At 38.8% G+C, this 22,556-nt stretch overlaps 1 protein-coding gene across 1 annotated transcript in view; it reads left to right on the top strand.

The window, feature by feature from the left end:
- Cse1 (chromosome segregation 1) overlaps positions 1 to 22,556 on the top strand; it is a 439,186-nt gene that overhangs the window by 9,206 nt on the left and 407,424 nt on the right. The window contains exon 2 of the mRNA XM_090402147.1: positions 19,530 to 19,614. Within this exon, the coding sequence (XP_090258273.1) occupies positions 19,530 to 19,614 (85 nt within the window). The remainder of the gene's footprint in view (positions 1 to 19,529; positions 19,615 to 22,556) is intronic.

The following is a 22,556-nucleotide window of genomic DNA, read 5'->3' as shown; positions in this document are numbered from 1 at the left end:
ACTCCTCATGTCAGCGATGGGAATTGAACACAGGAAACTCCTTTCCCAGGCATATGGTTGCGAATCAACCAGCCACTTGGCTAACCATGCAGACTCATACATAGATACATAATAAAATTATATTTTGTAAAATTTATCTTGCGCTGCATTTACTTTTCATATATCGCTAACAATGCAATATTATTATATAGCACCTCCAGGGAGTCCAAAGACTCATCGAAGGAGGGTACCTACTCTACAACTCCATCTCCACCAATCACAACTACCTTCATCATTTACACCAACGCCATCTACCGCCGACTACCACCACTAGTATTTTCACTGACAAACATCCATGCAAACGGCAGGATTCGAACCTGCAGCCTTAGGCTGGAGAGCAGATATGCTAACCACTCAGCCAACCAGGCCTGCAATATTATTTCAATTTTTTAGCAAATAATATTTTCAGCAAATCTGAAAACAAACCCCAACTCAACATCACCAGAGTTAAAGATCGGTACTATCAACATGAGAAGCCTGAATGGCAAAGAAATGGAGCTAGCTGAGGAATTAGATAAGTACCAGATCGACATAATAGGGGTGACTGAAACAAAAAAGACCAAAACTGGTGAGATCTTTCTGAGCAATAAATACAAAATGTTATATTCAGGCAATGACAATCAAGGAAAAGAAGGAGTAGCCATAGTATTCAACACAAAATATGAGGCTAATCTTCTTGAATGGCAGTCAGTCTCAAGTAGAGTAATGTGGGCAAATATGAGAATGGGGAACTGGACAATGAGACTTATTTGTGCCTATGGTCCCACAGAAGGTTCTACTAAGGTAGAAGTGGAGGAATTTTTTGAGGCTTTAGAAAAAGCAACTGACACAATGAAAAATGAAAAGTTGGTCCTTGTTGGGGATCTAAATAGTAGAGTAGGAAATGATTGTGAGACATACAAAAATATTTTGGGAAAATTTGGAGAAAAGAGCAAAGCTAATAATAATGGCAAATATCTGTTGGATTTCTGCTCAGGACATGGACTGGTTATTACTAACACCATGTTCCAACATAAAAATGTGCACAAATTCACATGGAGAGAAGAGGCTAGGAATAAGAAAAGTCTCATTGACTATGTTATTGTTGATAGTGATGTTTTCTCCCTGGTGCAGGACACCAGAGTGTACAGAGGATTTGAAATTGGAAGTGATCACTATTTAGTCTTGAGCAGGATAAAATTGAATTTCATATTGAAAAGAATAACATGTAAGAAAGTTTTAAAGCGAATTAAAGTTGAGCAGCTCTCAGATGTGAACTGTAGACTAAAATACAGAAAGATTATTGAAAAGAAAATGAAAGAGTTTGAGAACAGGAATCAAACCTTGGAGATTCAGTGGCAAACTCTGAAGGAAACATTGATTGATTCTGCCAGAGAGGCATGTGGTGAGGTTGTGTGCAAGGATAAAAAAATCAGAACTCCCTGGTGGACACAGGAAGTTAAAGAGGCATTGAAGGAAAAGAAGAAAGCATATCAAAAGTTCCTGGCAAATAAGTCAGCTTTTACTCTTACAGAATACAGAGACAAATGTAAGAAAGCTAAACAGTGTGTAAAACTAGCTAAACAAAAGTCATGGGAGGACTTTGGCAAGAATATAGAAAATAAATATCAAGAAGGTGGCAAAATATTCTGGAGGTTGTTGAAGAAGCTTAGGAATGGAGGAAAAAGTGCTGTAAAAGGAATTAGAGATGATAAAGGTGAAATGAAAACAGGAGAAAAAGATATCCTTGAAATATGGAGTAATTACTTTGAAAAACTGCTAAATGAAACAAGCAGTGATGACAGCACAGTGATAAAAAACACTGACCAGGCATGCAGTCAGGAATACATATCCATACTTGAAGTAGAAAAAGCCATCAAAGGCTTGAAATGTGGAAAGGCAGCAGGAGTAGATGATATTCGACCAGAAATGCTGAAGTATGGTGGTATAAGAGTCTTACAGTGGCTGCACTGCATAGTTCAGAAAGCCTGGACAGAGGGACGAATTCCCGATGATTGGAGTAGAGCTCTCATAGTACCCATATATAAAAAGGGAAATAAAACTGAATGTGAGAATTACAGAGGTATTTCCCTACTGAGTGTTCCTGGCAAGATCTATGCAAGTATACTTGAGAAACGGTTGAGAAGAATTGTGGAAGAAAAGCTTGGTGAAGAACAAGCTGGATTCAGGCCAAATAGAGGCTGTCAGGATCAGATCTTCACTTTACGACAAATAGTCGAGAAAGCATGGGAATATAACAAAGATCTGTATTTAAGCTTTGTCGATTTGGAAAAGGCATATGACAAGGTGCCAAGAGAGAAGCTATTCAATACACTGCAGTTATATGGTGTCAATGGGGCATTATATCAAGCAATACTTAGTCTTTATTTGAGTTGTGAGTCAGCAGTTAGAATTGAAAGAAGTACAGGAAGATGGTTTAATGTTAAATCTGGTGTGAGACAAGGATGTACATTATCCCCTCTGTTATTCATTATCTATATGGATCACATTATGAAGGAATGTGGTATTAAACCTGATATCAAAATTGGAGATGTTAATATCAGCTCTTTGCTTTATGCGGATGATGTTATACTTCTAAATAAATCCGCTACAAGTCTGCAAGATTCTCTGACTAAATTGAATAGCTGTTGTAATAGATATGGTATGAAGGTCAGCAATAAAAAGACAAAGACAATGAAAATAGGCAGAATCATTGAAAATGTCAACTGTGCTGTGAATGGAGAACCTGTGGAACAAGTAAAACATTTCAGCTACTTAGGCACAATTTTTAGTGAAGATGGTAAACTAAATATAGAAATAGACAACAGAATCAGCAAAGCTGGTGTCGTGGGAAGTCAATTGAATAAATTCATATGGAATAAGAAAGAAATTAGTCGGAACACTAAATTAGCTGTATACAAGACTGTGTTCAAACCAATTTTAACTTATGGATCTGAGAGCTGGGTCAGAAGTAAAACACTTGACCAAAGACTAGAGACCGCAGATATGAGAGTCCTGAGAAAGATTAGAGGCGTGAACAGATGGCATCAATGGCAATATCATATTAAAAATGAGGATATTAGGAAAGAACTTGACATTGTCAGCATCCAGGAATGCGTTAGCAGAGCTAATCTCAGATGGTATGGTCACTTAAATAGAATGGGAGAGGAAAGATTAGCAAAACAAGTGTTCTCTGCCAAGTTGGCAGGAAAACGACCCAGAGGAAGACCAAGATATAGGTGGATTGATACGGTACAAAGTGCCTTAGATGATAGAAATATAAGATCTGACAATGTTGGAGTCTTGACAAGTAACAGACTGATTTGGAGGAAAATTGTAGATAGGAAGTTAGTAATGATGTAATTTTTTCATGTAGTACTGTCATATCCTGTACACCCCTTGAGGGTACATGGCAGGAATTTGATGATGATGATGAATATTTTCAGCAAATTTTTTCATGAGCTATTTATTCATCACGATTTATTCATTGCACGATGAAATTTTCTGTGATGAAATTTTCCTTGCGACGAATTTTCCCCGCGATGAATTGTCTGTGAACCCTTTGGGGGTGTAGACATTAGTTGGTATTACTTAGGTGTGTGTTTCTGATAGATTACTGCAGTACTATATGTGCAACAAATAGTTCTGAAACTTATGAACTGCACTGTGTACCTACACCACCACTAGCTGCTATCATCAACAACCAGTATCATCTGTTTTAAAATTGGAAGAATGATATAAATAAAAGGAAACAAATTATCTAATGCCATTGAAAATTAGGTTATTCAACACAAGTCATTTTTTTTAATTTTGAACATTAACTGTGATAGGTGGTAGAGGTGGCTTAGTAATCAGTCTTATAAAAAAAACTCTTGACTTTACATTTGCAACTTTTGACAGGTCGAAAGTATTTTTGGAAACAAATTAAGAGCTGTAATTTTTTCCTAGATGTTATTATTAATATGAATATTCATGATTTATTTTAATGGTACTAACAACACTAAATGAACTATTTTATTGGGGGGAAAAATGTTTTAACTGGCCTATATTGCACTGAACACAAAGCAGCATGTTATAGTTTGCACGTGACAAATTTTGTCCATTACAGATTTGAATCGTTTCACTTACTCATTGTTGCTTGTAAACTATAACATGCCGTCATAGTTAATAAATATCTTTTTTTTTTTAAATAGTTTGTTTTGTGTTTTTAATACTATTAACATAATTCTGTCACTTTTTTTAACAGTTAAGGTATTGTTTTGTTACTGTCGAATTGCAAATGATTTTAATATGCACACATGCAGAAGATACTGTGCTGTGGCCAAGGAAAGGTGCTGTTAAGCAGCTGAATACAATAATCAGCTAATTTTGGCTTGTGTTATAAGTGTTGCTTGAATGACCATGTAATATGTTGTTACAGATATGAAGTACTTGAACGTAATTTAATTCAAGATAATTTGATTTTTTTCTCAAATATTAAAGTTTTCTGTTATGAGTTTTAGCAGTTTGTTTGGAGTCTATTCTTGGAAAAAAAATTTTTGAGGAAACATGTTTTTTTTTAGTAAAGTATAAAAGAAATTCAGGTAATTGAAATATTTTAAAAACTGTTCGGAGATTATTCGAATAATCAAGTAAAATTCATTCTAGAAAAAACACCTCATATAAAAAAAAAAGTGAGCTAAGTTCTGAGAAAGTAAAGTTGGTGATATTTACAATGGTACTTGGCAGATGTGTTAATGGTATCATTGTAGTTTTTCTTTTTTAAAAGGAACTGGCTGACAAATAACTGAAATCTGTGATCTGAAATCTATGGTCTTCTATTTCTTCCCTCACAACCCTTTTCATTTTGATCCAGTCGTACAGCATAAGATGCAACTATGTTAATTTTTTTTTTTATAAGCTGTGGGATGATGGGACCTGTAAAACTTAATGTGCAACAGACGTATTACAAAACTGACACATCGGTTTTCCCTCGACCACTGTGTTCAAGTTCAGTCTCAATGCTGATTATTTCCTTATTACTAAACACTCGTAAGTTTTTTACATATCAAGTGACAAAGAACTGACAAACTGCTGTCTTGTGATGGTATTATTGCCCTTACATTCACATTTTTATGGGATAACTGATATAAAGTAAAATATAAAGATTAAACAAAATATACATATATTGTTTAACCTTTATATCAATGACATAGCCAGTGGATTGCAGGGGTGATATTCAGTTGTTTGCGGATGATGTGAAGCTGGGAAGGATTATTAGTAATAGTGTAGATGTGGTAGCCCTGCAAGAGGATTTAAATATGCTAAATAGATGGGCAAATTAATGGGGGTGTCAGTTTAATGCAGCAAAATGTAAGGTCTTGAGGTTTGGGAAACATCGATGGGATGCTGCATACTCTATGGGAGGAGTTATACTGGAGGAAGTAGGGGAGACAAGAGATCTGGGGTTGATGATTGATAGAAACCTGAAGTTTAGGGGACATATTGCAAAGGTGGTGAAGGTAACACAGAGGATTGCTGCTATTATGAGAAGGACACTGACCTGCAGAGATAAGAGGATTATCATTCCGTTGTATAAGTCTCTGATCAGACCACACTTGGACTATTGTTTTCAGATTTGGTACCCAGGATTTGAAGGGGATAAATTAACTGTGGAAAGGATACAAAGACGGATGACAAAGATGGTTTCAGGACTGTACAAGGATAGTTATGAGGATCGGCTGAGAGAATGTGGACTGCAGAGTTTGGTGGATAGAAGAAGGAGAGGTGATATGATTGAGACTTTTAAACTGTTGAGAGGTGGTTACAGGGTTGACACTGGGGAGTTCTTTCGCTTGGTTGAACAGCAGGAAGGAGTGATGACAAGAGGCCATCCCTGGAATTTACGAAAGGAAACTGTGAGCAAGAGGGTGAGGAGTGGTTTCTTTGTGTGGAGGGTGGTTGAGCTGTGGAATGCATTGCCTGATGGAGTGGTGGGAGCGAGAACGGTCAGTGAGTTTAAAGAGTGGTATGATAGACTTTGTGTTTCTCAGGGGGGGGACCTCCCCTCGATGAGTCTTGACAGACTGTCTTAGGAAGGACCTCCCTCGATGAGTCTTTTGACTCCTTGGAGGCCTGAATAATAATAATAATAATAATAAAGTAGTTGTTAGCATTCATTCGAGAGCACTGGAGAGAAAGCAGAGGAATTGGCAGCTGAGGGAAGAAAAAGATAAGACAGAAATCCACAGGAAAGAGGCTTGTAGAATGTGGCAGAGAGTAGACTTGGTAGAAGCAAGTAAAGAAAGATTGTCTAGAATTACAGTGCTAAAAAATCACAGGAATTATGCCCAAGTCATCCGAATCGAAACTGATGGAAGAATAGCAACCTGGGGTAGTGGCTGGAAGCATAGATTTTGCCCCAAAAAGGTTAAGACAATATGTTTACTAGAACAATTTCTTATTAAAGGAAGTTTATACCAGAATTCTAGCCAGTATGGAATGACTCCTGTTAAAAAGGATTTTGGCTATGATCTTTCTCCAGATCTATTTGCATCTATTGTTTGAAAAATACTTACAGGAGAGTCTGGAAGAGACCATTGCCCAAAGTCCATGCCACAGCCTATTCTCAGAATTATTCCCTAGAGTTCTGCTTCAATATTTACCACAGTAGAGAAGAAAGGAAGATGTAATCAAATCTTTTACTTGACCTTTGGTCAAGTAAAAGGCAATAGAGTTAAGTCTATTCAACTTAACTATTCATCAGTAGGAAGCATATTAACAGTTTAACAGTTTTTATTATTCACATCATGTATACAAATTATACATATACTATTCAACTTGTATAATTATGACAATATTTCACAATAAAATTCAAGTATTACTATCATATTCTGTTGGTACTAATACTTATTTTGGCTATTATTTTATTATGGTTAATAAAGTTTTCTCATATATGCAAGTAGAATTTAATATATTTCACATGGTTTCATAGTTATGATAAGTAACTGGTTTAGAGTAATGTAAGTTAGTTAATGCAAATATGTGTAACCAAGGGCCATAGCCATACTGGTTACTAGAAAAGTAATTAGCTCAAAACAGACACTGAGAGTCTGGGGACCAGACTCTCAGTGTCTGTTTTGAGGGCTCCATTACCAGTTATAATAATGTGATCATCATCATCATCATCATGCATATCAAAGATTTAGGCCTAGCATGCCCTGTTCCGGCCTTAGAAATCATCATTGAATTGTTTAAGAGGACGTCCTGGTTTTCTTTTTCCTAATGGCTTGTACTTTAAGGCTTGTTTTGGTAATCTTTCTGTTTTCATTCTTTGAACGTGTTCCATCCATTTATGTTTATATTTTTTAATTTTTTTTCTATTACTGGTTCTTGGTTTAATTCTTTCATAATTTCTTCATTTCTTTTGTGATCAAATAGGGTATACTTTGCAGTTTTTCTCATAAACTTCATTTCTGCTGTTGTTAATCTTTGTTTGTCTTTTTGTTTTATTGTCCATATTTCGCTTCCATGCATTAAGACTGGTAGGGCTAATGTATTGTATACTTTTAGTATGGTTTTTTTTCGAACTAGGTTTGGTTTAAATATAGAGTTAATCACACCTGTTGTTTTTAAATATTTTGCAATTTTTACGTTTATATCTTTTTCATTTTCATATGTGATCATACATCCTAGGTAATTAAATGAATTCACCTGTTCTAAGATCTTGTTATCTATTATTATTTTTGTTCTTGCTGGATCTTGTCCTTTAAAGGCCAAAATTTTTGATTTTTCCGTTGATATTTTCATACCATAATCTTTGGATATCTCATTTAGATTTAAAATAGCTTTCTGTAGTTTATCTTCAGAATTTGTAATTATTATTTGATCGTCGGCAAAGAGGAGAGTGTTTAAGTTTACTGTAGGAGAAAGTTTAATTCCTTGATGTAAATTTTTATTCCATTTTATTATTATTTCATTTAAGTAGATATTAAAAAGAGTTGCTGAGAGGAGACATCCCTGTTGTCCTCCTTGGTTTATCCCTCTTGTATAGCTCGTGATTTAATCTTATTTGTATTTGATTATTTTCATATATACTTGTGATAGCTTTTAGGATATTATTTGGTATTTGTCTTTCTTTTAATATGTTAAATAATATGTTTCTTTTAACTTTGTCAAATGCTTTTTCAAAGTCGATAAATGCAATATGTGTTTCTAAATTGTATTCTCTTCTTTTCTCTGTTATTAATTTTAGGCAAAAGGCTGGGTCTATACATGATCGTCCTTTTCTAAATCCATTCTGTACTTCTAAAATAAAGTTTTCGGAATATTTCATTAGTTTGCTATTTAAGATTCTGCTATATATTTTGTAACAGGAATTTAGTATACTGATACCTCTATAGTTTTTAGGGTCATTTCTATTACCTTTTTTAAAGATAGGAATCACAATTGCTTTTTTCCATTCTATTGGGGGGGGGGGATACCAGTTGAATAAATTTTATTTAAAAATAATAAGAGTCTTTCTTTGAATCTAGTTCCTGCATATTTATATAGTTCTGAACCTAGTTTATCTTCTCCAGGTGATTTTCCGTTTCTTGTTTCTTTCAGGCTGATTTCTAATTCTTCTTTAGTTATTTGCTTTTCATTTTCGTTAATTGTTTGCCAGTTGTCTTTTTTAAAATATTTGTCTGTCCACAATTCTGTGTAGTAATTTAGAAATTCTTGTAATTTGAATTCAGTGTTTAATTTTGTTTTCTTTGGTATCTGCATTTAAGTGTTTCAAAATTTTATGTACATTGGGTCTTATTTTATATAAATCATGTTCGTTGTAATAATGTACATGTTGATATTTTAATACCTAATTGAATGAACCAATTTGTAAATCAATACCTTAATTGGTTATGATATGAGTTATAATGATCTCTTATACTATACGTTTAAAACAATTGTCAACATTCTTTAATCCCATAAGATAGTTTCTCAATCTTTTTCTGAATACATATGCTGAGGTTATAGATTTAATTTCATTCGGAAGTTTATTATAGCTACTTGTTGCAATGTACTCGAAAGATTTATGAAAAATTTCTTTGTTAGCCTTAGGCTAACAAAGTCCATAGTCTACATTATATACCAAGAAACTTTCAGTGTTTCTTTTTTCATATAACAGACAACCATAGAGATATAGTTTGTGAAATGGTAGAATATGAACGATATACGGATCATTGTTTGAATGTGCGAAGTCGGTAGTAGTTATGGCTCTAATATTCTGTTTTGTATTCTTATTAATGTCACTAATCTCTAAAGAATTAAACTAAAAGTCAGCTGTCTGTCAGTCAACATTAGATATTCTCAAGAAAAGTATGCCATTCTATATTTCTTGGTTTCAGTGTACTAACACTGAAGGCCAAGAAACTTGAGAATGTTTCATATTCTTTTTCAGGTCATCTCATGGAGCTGAGAAAGAATTCATTACCCCACTCAATGCTGCAGTGTGGAAATGCTATTTCTATACTTGTAAAACTATGCTCACACCTGAGAATTGACCCTCTCTTTTGTGAACAGTAGTTCATGGAGAGTATATTAAGAGTAAATGATACGTATTCAGTTCTGCAATCAAATAATGAGAGCCTCTGTAGCTCAGTCAGTATAGATGAAGCCCTTTGGTTGGAATGACCTGGGCTTGATTCCTGTCCATGGCACGAGGAACTTTTATCTGCTCTCTTTTGACTAGAGGTGAGTTAGCCGGTCTCATACAGTGTTAGAGGGTTTTTCCCACCTGGAAACTTTTTTTTTTTTTTATCCCTCAGAACAGGCAAACTGGCCTCGTGAACACACAGATCTACAGGCATAGGATACTCCTGGAATACATATCGACCGACCTATTCCGTGAGATTTTCAGTTTTGAATGCCTGCACATTAAAGTGTGGGTCTATGCATGAACGTAAATTACGATGAATCAAGAATCAAATGATAAAGTAGGACTCTTAGTGACACTAGAAATTTAAAGATATATAATAGTGATAGTGAAGGGTATGGGAATTCTGTGTACTTCGAAATGAGCCTCTGGGGGAAGTGATCTGATAAATAGGCTCTAGAACCACGTACTGTGTGACAGGTTGCTCCATCCTGTTGAAATACCTGTGCACGAAATGGAATATTTTTTGCACAACACATCCCATGCAGTCCTGGGTGAACAGAACCAACACATTCTCAATGTAGTGTTCACTATTCAAGGTCACGTTTACACCACCCTTTTCAATGAAGTAGGGCCCAATTATGCCATGGTCGAAGGTCATCACATGGTGTGCAGTTACCTTCACAGTGAGAAGCTCATTGCACACCATGTGGTGATCTCGCTGTGAAGCAGAGAAACCATAAAACCTCTAGGTTTGTCTTTTACAGAACTGCTTAGATATAAATGTGCTTCGTCCGGGAACCAGACATTATGGAGGAAGGACAGCACATGTACACAGTATTCCTGCTGTGCATGTGTGCTGTAACTGATTATGCTGCACAGTATTCCTGTGCAACATAATTAGTTACTGCTGTTTGGTGTTGGCTTTTGGAGACTCTAAAACTTGCTCCAGCACATGCCTGCGATTCTTATTTGTATTAACAGTTTCTGGTCTCCGTCTCCTCAGATGCCCTTTGCATTGCAGCAGAACACATCTGGTGCATCAGAACCTTTCAGTTAAGGCAATGATGATACTATTGTTTGGGGCATGCTTACAGAAACAATGAATAAACTGCTCACAGACATGTAGGCTTGACCCTGTATGAATGAAAATAATGGTCAACGATAAACATCTTTTCTTCCAACGTTAACACCATTGCTACAGCTAAATGTAATGCCTTAGACTCTACACATGCTCTTCTATTAATGTGCATGCAGTCAAACAGCATATCTTTTAGTGCATGTACTGAATGGGTATCAAAGTTCAGTACTTCTTTTTTTTTTTTTTGCACCATATTATACTACTTGCATTCAGAAGAGAGTTATTTGCTTAATTGACTTCTCTCACATTCTTCCTCTAATCACTTTCCCATAATGTCCTATTACTACATTGTATTTTCTATAAGTATTTTTATGGATGCTACTTCACTGGACTGACCACAGCCATCCCTCCACCTTCCTTATACCTTATAATAATAAATTTAGCTTAATCCTTTATCCAAGTGTGAGCAAACAAAGTTTGCGCCTGAAAGTATCTTCAGGACTGGGTTAAGGTGATACAACACCAGGGCAACTCGTTGCAAAGGTGGAGCAAGCTACCAACACTCCTATCTCAATATCTCCTGTAATGCAAAACACATCTCCTTGCGGATATGTCTAATGTTATGCATTAAGGGAAGGGCCACTACCCAGACTAGTTTCGACCTTTATTGAGGTCTCTTCAGTGGGAGCCAGGCCCGAGTGGAGATATCAGGCAGAAGCATTAGCAGGTCATCTCTACCTATAGGAATTGCCAATTGGTGTGCCACCCTTTTTAATAATTTACTCTGGATTTAGAGAAAGATGTTGAAAGTTTATTTTTCACTTGGTTAGAGTATAATAAATTTAGCTTAATCCTTTATCCAAGTGTGAGCAAACAAAGTTTGTGCCTGAAAGTATCTTCAGGACTAGGTTAAGGTGATACAACACCAGGGCAACTCGTTGCAAAGGTGGAGCAAGCTACCAACACTCCTATCTCAATATCTCCTGTAATGCAAAACACATCTCCTTGCGGATATGTCTAATGTTATGCATTAAGGGAAGGGCCACTACCCAGACTAGTTTCGACCTTTATTGAGGTCTCTTCAGTGGGAGCCAGGCCCGAGTGGAGATATCAGGCAGAAGCATTAGCAGGTCATCTCTACCTATAGGAATTGCCAATTGGTGTGCCACCCTTTTTAATAATTTACTCTGGATTTAGAGAAAGATGTTGAAAGTTTATTTTTCACTTGGTTAGAGTATAATAAATTTAGCTTAATCCTTTATCCAAGTGTGAGCAAACAAAGTTTGCGCCTGAAAGTATCTTCAGGACTGGGTTAAGGTGATACAACACCAGGGCAACTCGTTGCAAAGGTGGAGCAAGCTACCAACACTCCTATCTCAATATCTCCTGTAATGCAAAACACATCTCCTTGCGGATATGTCTAATGTTATGCATTAAGGGAAGGGCCACTACCCAGACTAGTTTCGACCTTTATTGAGGTAGAATGGGAGTTCATGTCTCTCATCATTGGCCTTTGGAGAATAAAGCATGCTGAGGATCAGCAGACAGTAAAAGAGGAGTATGATATAAGATAGAGTAGGATAGTAGGAGATAAAAAGAGGCCTCAGTCAACCTGTTTAGCCTTATTGGCTAATTGGTCTGTAACATATAATCTCAATTTACCTGTTCAGAAAAGGTTAAACATAGACTTTTGTCTCTAGTTCTCATATTATTTTATCTAAAGTACTGATTTACTCCAGTATTAATGGAAGTTCTTTTTATGTTACTAAATATAATATCCTTATTTTTATTCCAGGTATATATATATATATATATATATATATATATATATATATATATATATATATTTTTTTTTTTTTTTTTTTTTTTTTTTTTTTTTTTTTTTTTTTTTTTTTAACAGGATATAAATAATAGGACTTGTTTAAATATTTATTTTAAATCTAAAATAACGGGACTTAAGGTCCGGTAAGTAGGAATGAATAGGAACTTACTGAGGAACTCGTATACCTGGTACCACTGGGACTTAGAATGGGGAAGAGACTGGCCCGGGAGATGCCGCTCACGAGGAGCAGCACCGCCTCGCAGTAAGCCTTCGCCGCCCGGGTTCTCAGCTCTCCCCCCCTTGTTTGGAGTAAAGAGACCGTGCCAGCGAAAGCTTTGTGGCTAGGGGAAACAGAGTGGTTATTCTTTTTCCTGGGGTGGGGGGGATGGTGGGTTTTTTTTGGGTTCTAAAGAGATATACAGGGCTTGATGCGTCCCTGTATAAGAAAGCATATTATCGGTGGTTTGCAGTATTGATTCACAAATTTAAAGTCTCCTAGTAAGTGCCTTTCTTGTGCAAGAAATTTGTGTAAGTAGAAAAAGAAACCTTTTCTTATTCTTGCATACATTAAATTTGCGTCTCGTACCTGGGATTTTTTCCGTACTTTCCAGATGTGATATTTTAGTACATTGATTAGGAAGATAGTGAACTTTTGGGTTTTTTGGACTGGTGGCGGGAATTGTAGTCGTACTACCTCTTCTACTGTCAGCATGGGGATTCCCAATGCTGTGCTGAGTCTCCGCCAGATGCGTTGGGCTGGTGGGCAAAAATAAAAGAAGTGGTCCACCGTTTCCACGTCCCGGCAGACATCGCAGAATGGGTCGCAAGGGTTAGGTACATACCGGGATTTCACCTGTTTCACCGGGAGCCGCTCGTAGGCTATTCTCCAGGCTAGATCCCGATGAAAAGGCTGTCCCCAGCTATTTTTGATGTTTCTGAAGAGAATTTCATTATTTGTACTAAGATTGGGTGTATCACGCCTGGAAAGTTGGAAGAAATCCCAGTATACTGCTTTGGGTTTGTGTGTGAGGATTGCTATTCCTCTGTCTCTGAGTGTTGTGATCGATTTCACTACTGTAGGGTACCACTTGGGCACCCCCCTTGCGCGGGGTCCAGCATAGTCCGTGATCCCAAAGAGGGGGAGGAAAAGTCCTATAAAATATCTAATTAGTAGGCCAGAAATGTGGTTGGAGTTTAAGGCCTTCCGTACGGTTTTGAACGTGTTTGCTTGTAGCAAGCTTCTGTGATCGGGCAGAGCATAACCCCCTTCTTCCTGTTTGAGTTGTAGATATTCTTTCTTTACTTCGCGTTTTCTCCCATTCCAGAAGAAATCCAGGAGTTCTTTTGATAATTTATTTTCTTGTGCCAGTGTGATGCCTGTGATATTGACAGTGTGCATCAGCATTGGGGTGACGATTGTTTTTATTACTGTCGCTCTGCCATAAAAGGAGAAGAAGGTTGGTTTGAACAGCCTTATCCTTTCCCTGCTTGTCTCCTGCAATTTTTGGATTGGTAGTGCTAGGGTGTCTGAAAAGGGCACGCCTAGTATAGTTAGAGGCTGTGTCTGTAGCGTTAAACCGTAGGGAAGTCCAATGCTATGGAAATTTCCGAAACTTTTGATTTGGGTTTTTTGTGCGTTAACGCGAAGACCACTGACTATGCTGAATTTTTGCAGCGTGTGCAGATAGATATAGATGGACTCAGAGTCTCTGAGTGTAGCCACTACATCGTCTGCATATGCCACTATTTTGCATTGTCTGGAGCCTTGGGGAAGTGGAATACCGTTAATTGCGGGGGTGTTATCAATTCTTTTGATTAGGGGTTCTAGTACTAGGGAGAAGAGGAGGGGGCTTAGCGGGCAGCCTTGCCTAACCCCTCTCTTTATGCGGATTGGTTCTGTTAGAAACCCATTAATATTGGGTCGTGGCTTCCGCATACATGTTTTTAATTGTACGCCGAAGTCTCGGGCCCACGCCTGTTTTTAGTAGGATGTTCTGCAAGTACCTGTGGTTGACGCTGTCAAACGCTTTCTCCAGGTCAGTGGAGAGAAGTGCCAGGGGGTATTTTTTCTCTTTGGCCAGTTTGATCAAGTCTCTTAACAATAAGAGATTGAATTCCATAGATCTACCAGGGATCCCATAGACCTGTGAGCTTGTTATTATTTTTTCGATACCACCCTTAAGGCGCGTGCAGATAATTTTTGCAAAAATCTTGTAGTCTACGTTGGTTAGGGAGATTGGACGCCAGTTATTCGACAAAGTCCGATCTCGGTCTTTCTTGGGGATAAAGATGGTGTGGCTCTTAACGAATTCCTCGGGGATGTTTCCCGAAGTGAGGAATTCGTTAAAGATGTTTATTAACGCTGCCAATGCAAATTCCCAGATAGATCTATAGAATTCTATCCCCAGTCCGTCTGGCCCTGGGGTCTTCTTTGTTTTCATCATTCTGTACGTGGCCTTTAATTCGGCTGCAGTTATCGGCCTGTCCTGCAGGGCACTAAGATGATCGGGAAAACGTGTTGCATCCCACTCACTGAAGTCATCCGTGCCCTGCCGGTCAGAGAAGATACCGATATACTGCTGATGAAAGTGACCGAGTATTTCGTGGGTTGAGCGTAAAATCTGGCCCTTCTCCTCGATCTGGTGAATCGTTTTCTCATCATTAGCCGCCACCCGTTGTTGGTTGTAGAATGCGGCGGAAGGTGTTTCCAAATGTCTGAGATAGAGTCTCGTTCGAAAGTCGAGGTCCTCGACTCTACTCTGCCGCTCTTGCTGCAGTTCTATTTCTACTTGTCTGATGAGATCTCCGCAGGGAACTCCACTCCGTTCGTTTATCCGGTACCAGCCGAGTTCCCTGTAGAGATCCCTCAGCCGTTTGCGTTTTTGGTAGGCCCTTTCGCGTCCACATTTTTGGAACAGTTCCCTAGCCTGCCTCTTGAAGGTCAGCCAGTTTTCCCAGTCCCAGTTGGTGTTTGTCCATCCGTCACAGAGGTTCTGTAGCTGGTCGCTGAAAAGACTGGGGAAGGTAGGAGGGAGCCTCCAAGGACCTCTGGCTGTTTCCATCACCTCTGGGAGCATGATTTTTAGTATGACCATCTTGTGGTCGGTTGTCAAGTTATGCACTGCGGTGTGACGTATCCTCTGAACATATTGTTCCAGGTTTTGGGACACGTACACCCTGTCTAGTCTTGTCGATATCTGGCCGCGGCCCCACGTAGTTTCTACTTTGGCGGGGTTATTCCGCCTCCAGATATCGACGAGGTCAAAATTTATACAGCATCGATTTAAAGCGGCAATGCCGCCAGTTCCGTTGTTTGCGTTCCCGCCTATTTTGTCTAGACGTGTGTCTTCCACACAGTTCCAGTCTCCTGCAACTATTAGGTGTTCTGCTCCCAGGAGATAGTTTTCAAGGGCAGAGAAGAAACCACTTCTGTGGTATGGATTGTTCGGGGCGTAAACTGCAGCAAGTCGGATGGTACGGCCACCGTACTTCCAGTCCACCGTTACTAGGCGTCCTGTGGCGTCTTTTTGGACGTTGAAGAACCCCCCCGCGATTGGGGGGCGAATTAGTATCCCCACCCCTCGCGAGTGAGCGTCCCCGAAGCACCAGTAGCTGGTGACCGGATAGCTTCTTGAGAAGTTCTCCACGTCCCAATGCTTATAGAAATGGGTTTCTTGTATCAGGAGGATATTAATTTTGTGTGTTAACATTAGCCTCCAGACAGCGCTTTGCGCAAAGGGGTTGCGTAGTCCGTTAGTGTTTAAAGTTGCGATTTTAACTTCCGTGTTGGTGTTAGAATGAGGGGGGGGGGCCGTTATCTGGTGTTTGTTTTATGAAACCCGGTTCTGGTTCCTCGTCGGAGCTGGTTGCACTTTGAGCATCCGAGACAATGACAAGCCTGTCTGTAGAGTCCCTGTCTTCGTCAGAGTCCATTTCGTGGACTTGGGGTTGTGCCAATTGATCCATTACTGGGGGTAGGCTCTCTAACATTGTAACGTCATTGTCGAGGGGCTTTGCGCCTATTATTCGACGTTGACCTGTGGTCTCTGTTTCGTCCTCCGATGACATCATGCTGCTTTGTTTTGCTTTTTTCTTTTCCTGTGATTCCGTTTCTCTTGCGCGCTTTGTTGGGGCGCTGGGTGTGACCTCTTCCTCTTTCCTGCAAGCTTCATGGTTTGCCACATTGATGCTGGTGATGTTCTGTGTGTGGCGGCTTGCCTTGGGTATCTTTGGGGTTTTCGTTTCCGTTGCTGCTTCCTTTTCAGCCTGCTGGCCGAGCTCCGGAAAATCGCTCCTTGATATTTTCTCAGGGTTCCCGATGGGCATTGCCCTAATCGGTGTTATGGTCCCTCCTGTTGCTTCTGAGTGTGTCTTGTACGGACATGTGTCCAATTTGTGGGTCAGAGCCCCACACTTAATACAGGGTTCTGTACAGCTTTCCATTTTATGCTTTGACGATTTGCAATTTCTGCATTGTATTCGAGGGCAATCTGCCCCAAGGTGTTCCTCCGAATTACATCTAAAGCACCTTTTTTTCACACCTGGGTAGTTCACCATTACCCTCGTTCCCCCAAAAAAAACAAAATTGGGGACTTCTTTTTTCATGTCAATCTGGATTTCAACATCTCCTGTTTTCCATCCTTTATAGTCTGCATACTCCATTGCTTTAATCTCGTGAATTTCCCCCCATTGGCTAAAGAATTTCTTGACTTCAGGTTCGTTCTCTAGGTATTCTAGTGGAAACCTGGTTATTTTTAGCGTTTTTCGTAGGCTCCCTACTAGAAACGGTCTGATTGTTTGTCCACAACAAATGAAACCCTCTAATAATTTCTTTTTTGTTTGTTCGCTTTTGACCACTATTTGAAATCTATTGTTCCCATAAGGTATAAAACCGTATATATTTTCAGCCCCTACTGTTTCGATTAGAGCTCTCGCTAACGCCCGCTGATCTACGGGCTTCGTGAGCTCGATACCGAGCGTCCTAGTTCTAGGCAAAAAATGCGACATGGTTACAGAAATTCCTGACTACTGGGTGTAGAAAGGGAATGTAAGGGAGGGCAAAATCGAGGAACGTTGGGCGTTCCTCGCCGCAAACAAAGCGATACCAGAATAGACGGATACAACAGGCAATAAAAAGAAGAAAAAGGTCTTACCAAAGCTGGGGAACTACTGCGGAATCTGAGCATGGAGCTCTCTTTTCGGGCCGTTGAAACTGGATCTTCTTGAGAGGTAGACGTCTGCCTTCGGCCGGAACTTTCTCGGGGGTCCTCAGGAACTGTCTCTGGAATCCGCTGCGTTCTGCCGATGTCGATATTGAGGTCTCTTCAGTGGGAGCCAGGCCCGAGTGGAGATATCAGGCAGAAGCATTAGCAGGTCATCTCTACCTATAGGAATTGCCAATTGGTGTGCCACCCTTTTAATAATTTACTCTGGATTTAGAGAAAGATGTTGAAAGTTTATTTTTCACTTGGTTAGAGTATAATAAATTTAGCTTAATCCTTTATCCAAGTGTGAGCAAACAAAGTTTGCGCCTGAAAGTATCTTCAGGACTGGGTTAAGGTGATACAACACCAGGGCAACTCGTTGCAAAGGTGGAGCAAGCTACCAACACTCCTATCTCAATATCTCCTGTAATGCAAAACACATCTCCTTGCGGATATGTCTAATGTTATGCATTAAGGGAAGGGCCACTACCCAGACTAGTTTCGACCTTTATTGAGGTCTCTTCAGTGGGAGCCAGGCCCGAGTGGAGATATCAGGCAGAAGCATTAGCAGGTCATCTCTACCTATAGGAATTGCCAATTGGTGTGCCACCCTTTTTAATAATTTACTCTGGATTTCAATAAAGGTTCGAAACTAGTCTGGGTAGTGGCCCTTCCCTTAAGTAGCTTGCTCCACCTTTGCAACGAGTTGCCCTGGTGTTGTATCACCTTAACCCAGTCCTGAAGATACTTTCAGGCGCAAACTTTGTTTGCTCACACTTGGATAAAGGATTAAGCTAAATTTATTATACTCTAACCAAGTGAAAAATAAACTTTCAACATCTTTCTCTAAATCCAGAGTAAATTATTAAAAAGGGTGGCACACCAATTGGCAATTCCTATAGGTAGAGATGACCTGCTAATGCTTCTGCCTGATATCTCCACTCGGGCCTGGCTCCCACTGAAGAGACCTCAATAAAGGTCGAAACTAGTCTGGGTAGTGGCCCTTCCCTTAATGCATAACATTAGACATATCCGCAAGGAGATGTGTTTTGCATTACAGGAGATATTGAGATAGGAGTGTTGGTAGCTTGCTCCACCTTTGCAACGAGTTGCCCTGGTGTTGTATCACCTTAACCCAGTCCTGAAGATACTTTCAGGTGCAAACTTTGTTTGCTCACACTTGGATAAAGGATTAAGCTAAATTTATTATACTCTAACCAAGTGAAAAATAAACTTTCAACTTCCTTATACCTTGTACAACCACTACAAACAAAAGCCACTGGTAACCCACACCTATATTCAGTATACAGTTCCAAAAACTTGTCAAAAACCAACTTCCCATTCATCTCCTCCATTCCCTGTGCCTCTACTCTTTAGAACATTCTTACCTTACTGTTTTCCCTGATCCTTGGCAGAAGAAAGGCATTGTACTATCATGTCACAGATCTTGTGGTACTGATTTAAAAAAAAAAAAAAAAAAACTGAAACAATAGAATTTCTCCCTTTTGTATAGTTTTGTTTCAATGGAAAGGATGCATGCACACACAACCATACTATGATTTGAGATAGCTTTTCTGTTAATTCACCAGTAAAGTATCAGATTTGTCACATCTCACTTCATAAGCCGGTACTCAGGATGATATTGTCCATGCCTGTTGTGAGCCATTAAATCAGAGTATATGTTTACATTTTTTTTTTTTTTTTTTTTTTGAATGAAGTATTTATAATGCACCTGTTAATTTATTTTTAGTTTGCAGTTATTATTTATTATTATATTTTTTTTTTTTACAGATGGAAGTATCCGATAATAATTTGAAAACTTTGGCTAGCTATTTGCAACAGACCTTAAATCCTGATATTAGTATTAGGAGACCTGGTAAGGTTTTCAGTAAATACAATAAGCTTATTTTTAAAAGTTTTTTGCAGTTCAATCATGGAACTGCAAGAATTTTTTTTTTTTTTTTGTGTGTGTATTATTAATTTTATTTCAACATTGTCATGCTGGCTGAAGTGTCTTAGCTGGTCTTCTCACTGTTTTCAACAGGGAACTGAAGCAAACAGTAAGAAATCAGCTGAGAAGGGGAAAAAGAAAAAAAAAAAAAAGCTGAGTCAGCAAAATCTACTGTTAATCTGACCTCTAAAACGGTCGACCTTCAAAGATTCAAACCTTCAGTCAGCTGAATTTGTTTTTTTGTTTTTTATCTTATCATTAGGTATTGCTCTATATATGTGTAGAAGTATACTAAACTGCAAGTATAACATTAAATGAGTAATATGATGAAAAAAATCACAACACTATCAGTTAAAAAAAATATATATATATATATAGTACCTTAAACAAATTCATTACGTTTTCTTTAGAATGACATCCCAATCATATAATCTGATTTTATTATTATTATTATAAAAACCTCCATGGAGTCAAAAACTCATTGTGGGAGGTCCACTGTTATACACACAGTTTATCATACTGTGGCTTAAATATATATTCACTGTCTCTGCACACACCACACTCTCGGGCAAAGCATTCCAATCACTCACCACTCTCCATGCAAAAAACCTGCTTCTCACTCCCTTGCTCATACCCTCCTTATACAGCTTCCAGGAATGACCTCTTGTTCTCCTGCTATCCTCAGCCATTCTGTGCAAAACCTCCCCCGACGTTAATCTGGTAATAACCACTTAACAGCTTATATGTCTCAATCATATCCCCCCCCCTCCTCCTTCTGTCCACCAATTTCTGCAAATTGCATTTTGTCAATCTGACTTCATACTCTACATTCCAGAGACCAGAAACCACCTTAGTCAATCGCCTCTGAACTTTTTTCCAATGCAATTTCATCTTTTTGAAAACCAGGTGACCAGATCTGTGCACAGTAATCCATATGTGGCCTGATCAAAGCCTTATACAAAGGAACCATAACATCCTTACTTCTACAAGTCGATGTCCTCCGCATCATTCCCATTATCCGCTGTGTTGTCTTCACTATTTTAGTAACGTCCCGGAAATTTTAGGTCCTTGTCTACAATCACTCCCAGATCTCTCATTTCCTCTACCTCTTCCAAGATATTCGCACCAATTGCCATCTCTGCTTCCCAAATTTCAAAACCTTACACTTTGAAACATTGAATTGACATCCCCACTTATTTACCCATTCAGACAGTGTATTCAAGTCCTCTTGCAAAACTACAGCAATCACACTACTCCTGCAAGCTCTGACCAACTTTGCATCATCTGCAAACAACTGCACATCACCATTCAGACCTCTCCAGATATCATTTACATACAAATTAAACAGCAATGGACCCAAACCAGATCCTTGAGGTACACCACTAGTAACTTTCCTCTTCTGGGATATCGCTCCTCCATAGACAACTCGCTGATACCTATCAGACAACCAATCTCCAATCCAGTGAACCAATCTACTGTTCAGCCCCATCCGTTCCAATTTAATTACCAGCTTGTAATGTGGCAATTTATCAAATGCCTTTGCAAAATCTAAATATACCACTGTATATGCAATACCCTTATCCAATGCATTTGTCACTTTATTATAAAAAGTAAGCAGGTTGCTAAAGCACAATTTTCCTTTAGTAAATCCATGCTGGCTGCCAAAGAGCATTTTTCTGTTGTCAACCCAATTCTGAACTTTATTCTTAACTAACTTCTCTAATACCTTGACCACAACTCCAGACACACAGACTGGTCTATAATTCAAAGCCTTACTCTTATCCTCCCTTATGAATTGGAACAATTTTACCCTCTTTCCACTCTTTTGGAACTTGACCCAGTGAGAGACTCATGTTGAAAAGATATACAAAAGCTGTTGTTACCTCTCTGGCACATTCCCTCAAGACACGTGGTGAAATAGCATCAAGTCCCACAGCCTTATTTACATCAAGTCTATTCAATTCCTCATATACTTCCTGTTCACTTACTAACAGTTCCTCCTCCTTTCCCACTGCTTTCAAGTTCTGCATTATGTCACATTCACAAGAATGAAATACCTTTAGAAATTGCTCACTAAATATCTCAACTATATCCTCCGCAGCGGTTATCATTCCTCCGTTTTCACCAATCAATCCCATCCTACCATAATCATTCTTTCTTCTACTGGCGACATATCGAAAAAACTCCTTAGGATTTTTTTTGGCCGCTTTAGCTAACCGCTGCTCATACTGCATTTTTGCTACCCTTATCAAGCTAGTCACCTTCCTCGCCTGCTCTTTGTACTTCTCATGCAACTGGTTGTTATATATGCTAATTTTGTGTTTCTTCCATAATACCTTCTTTCAGATTGCATACCTTATCTCTTGATTCATCCATTTTACACCCACTCTGTTTACCCTCTTGACCCTTGGAATACACTCTGATATTGCCTCCACCAAATAGTTCTCGCGTATGGCCCAAGCAGCATTGATATCCTTTCCATCCAGTTCCTCTTTCAATTTATTATTGCAAGCTGTTTCCTGAGCTTTTCATAATTACCAGTCTTATAATTCCACATATATCCCTTTCTAACAGATGTCCTCGAATGACTGGTCACCCTGCACGTGATCACCTCGTGGTCACTCTCACCAACTGGTGGAAGATTTGACACCTCATTTATAATAACATCATCTGATGAGATGATCAAATCCAATACTCTTGATTCTCGTGTACCCTCTGTTACGTGCTGCCTAAGGTAATTATCTTTCAAAAACTCCAAAAATTCATTTTCTTTACCCCCAGATGCAGTCTCTTGCTTCCAGTCTATATTACCATAATTAAAGTCGCCCATAATGATAACTCGTTTCTTGCTAACTAGGCCAATTTGC

The sequence above is a fragment of the Typopeltis vanoorti genome, chromosome 12, assembly GCF_054136105.1.
Source record: "Typopeltis vanoorti isolate ZY-2024b chromosome 12, IOZ_Tvanoo_1.0, whole genome shotgun sequence".
Classification (NCBI taxonomy): Eukaryota; Metazoa; Arthropoda; class Arachnida; order Uropygi; family Thelyphonidae; genus Typopeltis; species Typopeltis vanoorti.
Note: the sequence above shows the minus strand (reverse complement) of the source record. Positions and strands in the feature narration are given on the sequence as shown.